Source organism: Sesamum indicum, linkage group LG3 (genome assembly GCF_000512975.1).
Source record: "Sesamum indicum cultivar Zhongzhi No. 13 linkage group LG3, S_indicum_v1.0, whole genome shotgun sequence".
NCBI classification, from domain to species: Eukaryota; Viridiplantae; Streptophyta; class Magnoliopsida; order Lamiales; family Pedaliaceae; genus Sesamum; species Sesamum indicum.
The window spans coordinates 23,979,408-23,990,270 of NC_026147.1; the positions used below are offsets into that span (position 1 = coordinate 23,979,408).

At 40.0% G+C, this 10,863-nt stretch overlaps 3 protein-coding genes across 4 annotated transcripts in view; 1 reads left to right on the forward strand and 2 right to left on the reverse strand.

The window, feature by feature from the left end:
* Positions 1,218–3,800, reverse strand: LOC105159600 (putative late blight resistance protein homolog R1C-3). Its single transcript, XM_011076714.2, has one exon. The coding sequence runs from the start codon at positions 3,798–3,800 to the stop codon at positions 1,218–1,220; it is 2,583 nt and encodes an 860-aa protein (XP_011075016.1).
* On the forward strand, positions 4,348–6,636 carry LOC105159400 (actin-100). Of its 2 annotated transcripts, none has more exons than XM_011076450.2 (6): positions 4,348–4,463; positions 4,553–4,628; positions 4,720–5,116; positions 5,204–5,817; positions 6,008–6,117; positions 6,401–6,636. In XM_011076450.2, the coding sequence occupies exons 2-5, from the start codon at positions 4,569–4,571 to the stop codon at positions 6,071–6,073; spliced, it is 1,137 nt and encodes a 378-aa protein (XP_011074752.1). In that variant the 5' UTR covers positions 4,348–4,463; positions 4,553–4,568; the 3' UTR covers positions 6,074–6,117; positions 6,401–6,636. The 2 variants fall into 2 exon arrangements, with proteins under 2 accessions (XP_011074752.1, XP_011074753.1); XM_011076451.2 differs by having other exon boundaries at positions 6,008–6,083.
* LOC105159401 (ubiquitin carboxyl-terminal hydrolase FAM188A) overlaps positions 6,907–10,863 on the reverse strand; it is a 7,872-nt gene continuing 3,915 nt past the window's right edge. The window contains exons 3-7 of the mRNA XM_011076452.2: positions 10,527–10,672; positions 9,149–9,272; positions 8,720–8,905; positions 8,306–8,377; positions 6,907–8,204 (exon numbers count right to left, since the gene is read on the reverse strand). Coding sequence (XP_011074754.1) covers positions 7,377–8,204; positions 8,306–8,377; positions 8,720–8,905; positions 9,149–9,272; positions 10,527–10,672 — 1,356 coding nt within the window. The 3' untranslated portion in view covers positions 6,907–7,376. The remainder of the gene's footprint in view (positions 8,205–8,305; positions 8,378–8,719; positions 8,906–9,148; positions 9,273–10,526; positions 10,673–10,863) is intronic.

Below are 10,863 nucleotides of genomic sequence, written 5' to 3' on the forward strand. Positions count from 1 at the left end.
ATTAACTCAAGCCTCGACAATGATCCAAGCTCTGGTGGCAGCGGTCCAGCTAATTTGTTGTATGAAATAATGATGGACAAAAGCTTGGTGCAATTAGATAAGCTGGCAGGGATTTGACCCCAGATCAAGTTATAGCTGACAGAGAGAGATTGGAGTCTTTTAAGCAAGCCAAGTTCACGGGGAAGGTTCCCGGAATAGCTATTATTGTCCAGGGACAAGAACCTGAGGAAACTGAGATTTCCAATGTGAGGAGAGATGAAACCTGTCAGGTTTTGATTTACCAGGTTCAATCCAATGACTCTTTCGTGTCGACTGCCGCATGTTATGCCCTTCCATCGGCAGAAATGGATGGACGAATTCCAGGACTCTAAAGAGTGTAAAGGGTCATTGGTCGCGGACTTGAAGGCGAGTAAGGCCTCATGATCCGTCTCATTGTTACGAATTATGGAACTATGCATGCAAGGGAAACAAGAGAAGGAAAACAAAAGGAGAAGTATGAAATTCAAGAACATGATGGCTGAATTGTTAGAACTGTAGATTTAATTCTTTCTTCTATGATTCAAAGTTTTCAGCACTTGATGAACTTTGAGGTGTGGACGATATTAATACAAAGACAGATCTATAGTAATGGGAGCATGAAATTTGCGTGTGGAATATGAAAACTAGTGATTAATTTTAAGTGGGAAAAAGTCATCGGCCTCATGTAATTGTCAATGCTTGTGAAATTCAAAGCAAAAATTTCTGTTATGATTAGAGGTAGAGGTTCAGTACCAGACATTTTATTTGACCAATCTTATAGAGTTGTATAACTTTACGATGTCATTCAATCTCTATTCTATTCTGACTTGAATATTCAATTATAACAAGAAATGGGGCAGTCTAAGATAAAAGATATTTCAGGGGTTCCGTTCACCAATTGTGGACTTACGACTGCTCAATGCCACCCTCTCTTGAATAATTATATATTCACAATTAAACTGTTGATTATATACATGGAAGGATCATATAATTAATAATGCATCAAATTGATATCTTGAATGATCAATATCTCACATGATTCAGAAGAAGGTGGTGAAAATAGAAGCAGAGATACATCCAATAACAACAAACGACATCCATCGAAAATTAAAACACACACTTTGTAGAAAGATGGAAATACAGAGATGTCTGAGACAGACAATGAACAATTGAAATAGAAGATGAGATGTTTAGTAAAATTATTCCAAGATACGAACTTGAAGTTCATCATTCCCATTGTCAACTTGTGCTTCCATTATTTCTCTGGCAGAAGCCTTTGCTGAATCCCCGCATCGCAGCACCTCCATTACTTTGAGTGTTGGAATATCTCCTATAGCAAGAGGGATTTCCTTGAGCTCAAAGCAATACTGGATAACCAACTCCTCAAGTCTTGGGAAATGGGTGTCGTCGGCTGTCCAGTTTACCAGTTTCAACCCCTTCATTAACAAAAACTGCAGCCGGCAAAACTCACCATCTTCGCCCTCCCAGTTTCCGCTTTCGAAGTAACAATATTGGAGTTTGAGGATTTCCAGATTCGGCAACTTACCGATTTCATTCAGTTCATGATCCCGAATACGACAACCTTTCAGAGTCAACTTCTTGATGGAAGGCGGGAGTATGATGTTAGACAAGATGTTGTATCTGTTGTACTTAGAGGATCTACATTTGAGTGTGTGGAGTTTATGAAGATGGGATACATCTCTTACATGATCAACTTCTTCATCCCAAAAGATTCCTAATTTCTCCAAGTGTGGGAGTGTTTCAATGTGCCTATCAGTGAAATCAGAGACTGCTATAGGAGACAGAGTTTGAAGCTTATCTAGGACAACAAAGAGGTTCCTGTCTTCACCATGATACTTGATATAAGTCCTTTGTCCCTTGAGCCTTATGTGTCTTAGCTGTGACATATCTAATATTCCAGGCATTACCATAATTGCTCCCACGATACGGAGTGATCCACCACGTACAACAAGTATGGTTTGTAAATTGCGGAGTCTAGATATTGAAGAAGGTAAACATCTGCCTATGGTTAGAGCAAGGTACCTTAAGTTGATTAGTTGTAGTACTTCCTCAGGGAACTCCTTGAACATTATCCGCAATATATCCAATACCCTCAACAATCTCAATTCATAAACCCCAGCAGATGCTAGGCTCTGTCCCATGTAACCAAACAAGAGAAAAGAACGGGCAAGCCTAATTTGTTCCCTTGATATATATTTAGTGCTGAAACGTCCACGAGAGGACACACGACGCAAACATGCTGTGTTTCTTGCGAGATCATCGGGTGCCCATCCATCAACGAAAAGAAACTTCTCTTCGTGAACTTTCCTCACACATAGATCCCTCAAGAGATCATGTATGCTGTAGCTTTTCACATTCCCATTAGTCCCTTTTCTGTAGACAAAGATGAGATTTCTATCCACCAGAGCCTTTAGATACATCTCCGCAGCCTCTTCCAAGCTTTTATCTGAAATTGGTCGCACGAGTCCCTCTGCTACCAATAAATTGATGAGTGTGGAGGAACGAATCGCATAATCCTCTGGAAAAGCGCCCATGTAAAGGAAACACGACTTGAGATGGTCAGGCAAATGATTGTAACTCAAAGATAATATATTGGTGAATTGTTCACCCTTGTCAGCTATGGTTGAGCTAACATTATCTGAAACTTGCTCCCATAAATCCTGGCTTCTCTTTGCTTGAGACAAAATTCCACAAATCACATGGATTGCAAGAGGGAGCCCTCTGCAACCTTTGGCAATTCTTCTCCCGATCTTTTCCAATTCCGGGGAGCATGTTTCTTGTGGTGCAAACACCTTTTGGCGAAGAAGATTCCAACTTTCATCATCTTTCAAGAGATTCACTTGGTGATGCGAGCTCCCTGAGGCAGTGTAATCAGCTACACTTGATTCCCTAGTAGTGACAATGATCCGACTTCCATTTTCTTTATTTGGAAAGAACCTTCTTATATCATCCCAAGGCTTGATATCCCACATATCATCTAAAACGATCAGATATCTCCGACCTATCAAGGCTTGATACAGATGCAAACCTAAGTCAGCACCTGCTCTCTCAAGCATTTCAGCATTGGGTTTTCCAATCACACAACCAAGAAGGCTTGTAAGAACATCTTGCACTTTTCCCCGGTTATAGTCTTGTGATATTGTAGCCCATGCATGAGTGTCAAAGTGGGAAATAACAGATGGATCATCATAAAGATGTCGGGCTAAAGTAGTCTTACCAATACCTCCCATGCCCACAATTGGGATGACCTGGAGTGCTTTAGATGGTTGCCCAACGAGCCGATCCATCAACTGAATCAAGTCTTCACCAACTCCCACAATGATGTCCTTTGGATTGGGATCTTGGCTTGATGAGAGAGCTGGTGAGGAACTATCCGCTGGCGGACTGCTGCTCATGGTCATCATCATCATCATCTCTTCCTTTGCAGAATCAAGTTCTCTAATTACTCGATCCAAATCCGGAGGAGAGAAAACGAAGCTCTCGTCTCCTTGACATGAAAGAATTTGCTCCACGAGGTGGGACTCAAGAATGTCTTCTGCATCATGTGATGCATCTCTGATTCGACTCTCCAAACTTTGTTTTCCATAACTACCAGCTACTGCTGAAAAAGAAGTAGCGGAAAAATCTTTCAAGAAAAGTGACTTGTGTAAGAGGGTTTCGATTTGTGGTCTCTTGTTAGGATCAAGAGTCCAAGGATGGTGAGGATGGGAGTGCAGAATGTGGTCTAGGATTTGGACAAGGGATTCAAGGTTGTAAGCCATATGGGGAGTGATATTTCTCCTCACATGATCTTACTACAATTGAAATATCAATCAGAAGACATAAATAAATGTAGCTGAATGCATGATCAACAGCCTGTCTTTAAGCATGATTAATTATACACCAAAACAAATAGCTGTTGTATCTGTACGTTGACATTTCAAGTGAACATCTTGGCATTCATCATGTCAGATTCTTCAGTGGCTGCATCCCACTCCTCTGCACTAACACTAGTATAGAATTGCGTCCCACTCCTCTGCATGAACACAAGTATCCACGTGCTTTCTCATTATTAGTTATTACAACTACTCCATAGTAGTAACCACCTAATCCTTATTATCTCTATAAAATAATTATATTATTTAAAAACTTAATTAAGTAATAATATAAGGTATTTTATAAATTAAGAACTACTTTATAAGTACTTTATAAATAAAAAAAATTAGTTTAATGAATTTGAATTTTTAAAAAATTATTTCTAAAGCTTTCTCTATTCAATAAAAATTCAAAAGCTTAAATAAATAACAATATAACGAAATAAGTTTTCCTGCAAACATATGGTTCCATTATTTATTTGTTTGTTCAATTTCGTTGACGAAGAAAGAGTTGAGTGGTGGTGGAGCTGCGGGGAAAACACATTTAACTTATATCTACAAGTGCATTTGGTGAAGGATTCTTTGTTTTGTGATGATTGCTTCTGTATCATCTTGTAAATGTTATGTATCAGTGATCAGTCGTGTTCTTTGTTTTACAGAGCTTAATTAGTTGAGATGGCGGAGGGAGATGATATTCCATCCCTTGTTATTGATAACGGCACTGGATCGATTAAGGTGAGGCTTTTGATTATTTGTAAGAAACCTTGTTTTCTTGTATTGTCCTTTAATTTGGAATATATCTAAATGTGTGATTCCCATTCTACAGGCTGGATTTGGTGGTGATGATGTCCCACGAGCAGTCTTCCCTACTATCGTGGGTCATCCTCGACATACAGCAGGGGTCATGGTGGGGTTGGGGCAGAAGGATGCTTACGTTGGGGACGAAGCTCAATCGAAAAGTGATATCCTGACCTTGAAGTACCCAATTGAACATGGTGTTGTCAGCAACTGGGATGACATGGAGAAGATTTGGCACCATACATTCTACAATGAGCTCAGTGTTGATCCTGAAGATTACACTGTTCTGCTCACAGAGGCACCTCTCAACCCCAAGGCTAACAGAGAGAAGATGACTGAAATTATGTTTGAGACCTTCAACGTTCCAGCTATGTATATCACCTCGCCGGCCGTCCTTGCACTGTATGGTAGTGGGCGCACGACTGGTATGCGCTTGGTGGATCTGTAAACGAAATAACATTCTGACTCACCCTAATTTGATGAGTTATTCAAAATTAGTTTTTCTCGAACAGGGGTAGTGCTCGATTGTGGTGATGGGGTCTGTAACGCTGTTCCTGTTTATGAGGGGAATGCATTAACCCATGCTATTATGCGGTTGGATCTTGCTGGTCGTGATCTCACGGATTATCTCATTAAGATGCTGACTGATAGAGGCTACATGTTCAACACCAATCTAGAACAGGAGATTGTTCGTGACGTGAAGGAGAAGCTTGCATACGTTGCACTGGACTTCGAGCAGGAACTGGAGACTGCAAGGAACAGCTCTGCAGCAGAGAAGAGTTACGGGCTGCCTGATGGACAAGTAATCACCATAGGTGCTGAGAGGTTCCGCTGTCCGGAAGTGTTGTTCCAACCATCATTGATTGGAATGGGAGCTGCAGGCATTCACGAAACAACCTACACCTCCATCATGAAGTGTGATGAGGATATTACGAAGGAGCTCTATAGAAACATTGTGCTCAGTGGTGGCTCAACCTTGTTCCCTGGTATTGTTGATCGTATGAGGAACGAAATAACAGATCTTGCTCCGAGAAGCATGAAGATTAACGTGGTCGCACCACCATATAGGAAGTACACTGTCTGGATTGGAGGATCTATTCTAGCATCCCTCGGTACTTTCCAGCAGGTGCTGCTTATTTGTGCTTCCAAAACTTTCAATAAGCTCTAAAAAAATCCAAAAGTGTGCCAAAATAGGTCCTGTCTTATGAATGCAGCATATGCTGGCTATATTGATGCATATGGTTGTACATGTTTTAGTCACAGTATTACAAATATTATGCTTTGCCACGCATGCTCAGATTTTTTAGATTGCGCAGATGTGGATCTTACAGGGAGAGTATGATGAATCTGGTCCCGCACTCATTCACGAGAAGTGCTTCTAAGCTGCTGATCGTATGGTTTGCATCCCTTTTGTGTTTGTGTTTGGGTGAGTGAAGTAGAACGACAAAAACGACTTTTACCTTAAGGAAAAAAGAAAAACCAGAGTGTTGTTTGTCTGAAGGTGTGAGGAGGATGTATAAAAACAGTTTATACCGTATGATCTCTGGTGAGTAATGTAGAATTGACTGATAGGATTCCAATTTGTTTGGCTAAATTTTATTTTCTTAAAGATGAGGGTTGTTTGAATCACAAAAGATGGTGTGCAGGTACGTCTACTTCATATACCTCATTTCATGAGGAACTAATGTTCATTTCTTTTCCTTTTGAAGTAATTTGGGACAGCAGCAGCAGTTGTGTCTCTTGTACCAGTTCAAGTTGGGACGTAGTTTGGGTCGGATTGCGGTAATGAGCTCATGGAGTAATTCTGTAAGGTCCCTGCCCTCGTTGGTCTGGCAAGAGTAACATCTGCTTCATTTTTTCGTTTCTTTTAACGTTCTGGACCTCTGGTTGAAGTGTATGCACCTCCGTGCCATAATATTTTACTCACTTTTAAATAGCTTTTCAACTATTATTTATGAAATGGAATTTGATTTTCGAAAAATTGTTTTGATCGCACTACTTCACATCCAGTATGTTACTGGTTCCTTACGTGAGATTGCAGATCACGTTATGCCTAATAATTAATGAAAGATGCTTGACCTATCTTATTGAAAACCAATACCGTTGCTGCAAAATGGGATTCATAGCTTTCAAAAGACTAATAAAGTGCCACTGTGATGTGATTATCTCAAGTGATTCAGAAAAAGTAGTAAAAATACAAGGCAAAGATACTTGCTATAACAATTGACGACATCCATTGAAAACTTTAACAAATAGGTGTACTAAGACAAGAAGAAAGTTGTTTGGTCAACAATACTGGACCGAGAAAGGGCTCTAACTTACAACAACAAACACTGACCTCTAAGATGTGTTGATGTGCCCACTTTCTCATAACACCTTCCTAATCAATACCCACCAACACCAAAGGTATGTACTCTATAATTCTTAACTCGAAAGTTAGAGTAATAAAATTCACATATGTCCTTTTTCCCCCCGACAATTGGACAAACACCAAATCACATTAAACTCTAAATGTCACAGCACAGTTGAAAAATTGTAGTTTTGCATCTCTCATGAATAGTAGCAATCAGATTCAACACTTTTCACTCATGGGAAGCTCTAACCCAAAACTGCCAGAGAGCCATCTCTTACCCCGTCAATGATACAAGAATTCACACCCAACCATTATGGGAAATCAAAAAGCGATCAGACAATGCTAGGTGCGTCCCCTTCCCAATTGCAAACAGAACGAGGCCAACGTGTTCTGATGCAATCAACCAAGGGCGCATGTTGAGCAGGTTGAGGTTTAGATACTTCGCTTGAGTTCTCCACTCCACCAGATTGATTTGTACCTAAGCCTGAGCTCACTGGGATATCGGCCATGAATTCCTCAGGTGTCCACCTCGGGGGAACTGAAACCCTCAACTTTGTTAGTCTAGGTCGCTGTATTGGATTTTCATTTCCAAATCCATGGCTGCCATTGGCAACTGATTTTGCAATGCCGTTAAAATGGTAAAGATCAAACACCTTCTTTCCCATCAATCCAGTTGAATCCTTCAAGCCTCCTAAACTTTTGTCTAAATCCAGGAGAACCTGCCAAAATTCACTCCATACAATAAAACCTGTACTACAAAGATGGGCAACCTTCTCTGACGGAAGGTTAATGTTGGTTTCCTTGATAACTTGATGGAAGCCTTCAACACTGATGAAACCACCACCTCCACTTTGATCTTGGGCATCAAAAGCTCTTCGTATTTGAGTCTCTCTATTTTCCAGTTCATTCTCCTCCTGGACTTTTGGGTCAAGAGCAAATAAAACTGTATAATGGGATTCACTTCCAACCACCCATATGGGCCATCTTGGACATTTAAGATACTGGCCAACCTTACAAAAGTTAAGGGACTCTAAAAGAGTGAGGAATCCAACTTCCACAGTTGTCGAGATGCCCTTTACAAACATGCCACCGCCCAAGTCCATCTTCCCGTCGAACACGTTAGCAACAGAACTCCCAGAGAGTAATAGGTTCACAATTTCCTATTTGGCAAAATAAACATTGTAACTAACCTCAGTAAGCGACAAAGCGAAACCATTATAATCAAGCATAAAACGATTTTTTTTTTATCATCCATAAATACCTGTGATGCATGTCCAAAGGGAGCAGTCACTAATGGTTGACTTGGATCATCCCTGTCCTCTTGAACATTGTCCTGGAGAATCAGGCATGATAGAAAAATCAAAAAGGGCGATGAAATATCTACAACTATACCGTGAAACCCAATGCACATAGAAGCACATAACGGTTCATTCCAAAAATTTGTACAGTTCAGCATACATGATACCCAGAACCCTTCAGTTCATCCATGAGCCAATTGGGATAATTTTGGCACAGGGAGTAAAGGCATCCAATAAAAAATCAATGAAGGCACAATTGCTTTTCTTGGCTAGAATGGTATCTCAGAAAGAAAAAAGAAAACGATGAAAATGGAGAGAAACAAAACCCTAGTTACATTGAGACAACAAAGAAGATGTAACAGGACAAGATGACATACCAGTCCTCGGGACAACAAGGCGGATATTAGGAAAAGCAATGCTCCCATACGACTTCGGAATATAGGAAGCATAGATTCAAGCTTCTGAAGTGCACTCGACCGCGAAGTGCAGGTATCAACTCTCAGAACCTTCTGCAAGTCAGACCCAGATTCAACAGAAAGACCTCCTAGTACTTTAGCAATGACCTGCAATAAAAGATCCAGACAATTGTGAGAACTCAATAACTGGATAGGTAAGAGAGTCACCGCAATTGCACTCTCTATTACATTTCTCACCATCACCGGAGATAAATTACCATATTAGACCAGAATTTCACATGGAGCATTAATGAAGGTTAATGCAGTCCAGGTTCCAGTTACAACTGGAAAACCAACTAGAATGGCATAAAAGTGGAGCAAAAAATGGAGCAAAAAACTTAAAAAACTCACCTCATCCTCCGAACCATTCACGCGCTCCATAGAAACACCATCCAGAACATTCAAAGATGCTAGTACTGCTCTTTCATTACGTCCGCATAAAAAGAGTATCTCAGTCATACTCCTTACCAAGGCTCTGTTCGAAAGCAGCAATAGTTTAATTTAACTACAAAAAGAAACTACCAACCACCAAATGAAGTGAACCAAAATCCAAAAAGCAATTTATCAGTACTTTCCGGGTAACAAAAAAATACTTCGAGATAGTGGTGGTTCAACAAAGTTTATGGGATGTGCTAGTCCATATCCAACTTGTGAGTGTAGAGGGAGCAGTTCAGTTTTATGCAAAGCATATATTATTTTATCTGATTGAAATTTAAAACAATATGATTTTTCTTCTATCAGAAGCCACAACAATATTTAAACCTAAAGCCATCTTCATTTATGAAACAACATTTAGAGATTAGCAGCATGATAAACAACATAACCAACATTCTAGGTATTCTTTTGCAAATGTTCAACGGTCTCATACATCACTGAAAAGAATTCGAAGGTAAAAGCAAGCCAACCATACTGCCACTGAGGGCAAACAGAAATTCAAAAATACCAGCATGAACCATGCTCAGAATAAAAAACTTCTCCTTTTGCTGTTAGATTCTTTCTTCACATTTGCCTCCTCTCTCTTCTCTGTTTCCTCAAAACTTACCAAGTAAAGATTCGGCAATTAGACAGTGTAATGGTGTAATGTAAAATGGGACAATCAGGGATGACTCTCTGTTTCTATAGAATCAAATTGAATAGAGGAGAGGCTCGACTGAAAGGAGAGAAGCCGTTAACACCCTTAACCACTTGGAACCCCAGAAGGAAGTAGAATGTACGTCCCCTCAGCAAGGGTCGGGCGGGAAGTCTCAGGTGTTCATTAGTTTGATGCGCAAAGTAATGCAATAATCAATCAATTCGAAACAGGTAAATATTAAACACTGCATCCTATCCACATGAACCAGGCTACTTTTTCCAAGTGCTTTCATAGAAGAGAAAGTCAGACATAGATCTAGAATCTTCATCGAGAATGTAATAAACCCTACACGCTTTATCTAATTTTCCATTTCCAGCAACAAAAGGGAACCATTTTCTCTAAGTGTTAACGACGGAACAACGATTTAATAATCTTAGTACAATGGGCAAACATGCAATTAATGCAATAGACACAGATAACAGTTGGGAAAATTCAAGCAAATTCCTTCCAGAAAATGCTGGATCTGTGGGCTACAACCCAAGAGCAACACATAATTTCCTCCTTTTTTAACCTATCTTTAAGTTCTCACTCAGCAAATGATAGCAAGGTAGGACCATGTATAACAGCTTTAAGAAATGGTATAGAAAGATGAATGACCTTGATTTTTTTCCTTCTGAAAACGAGAAAATATCTCCAACAGATTCATTATTGGTCACTCTTCTGATAGACAAACTTGATGACATGTTTGGTGCAATACTACTGGATTCTTCTGGAGAAAACAGAAGATACTTGAGTACATAAGCCTGCATAGCAAAAAGATAACGTTAGGGGGTAGGAACACAGCATGAAAAAATATATGCGCTACATGAAAAGATGAAATAGGAAAGTTTTACCATGTTCTCATGCAAACAAAGCCAAAATGGAAAGTTACAAATTTTTGACAAACTAACTGGACAACCACCCCCCCCGACCCCGCCCCCATCCCCCCCCCCCC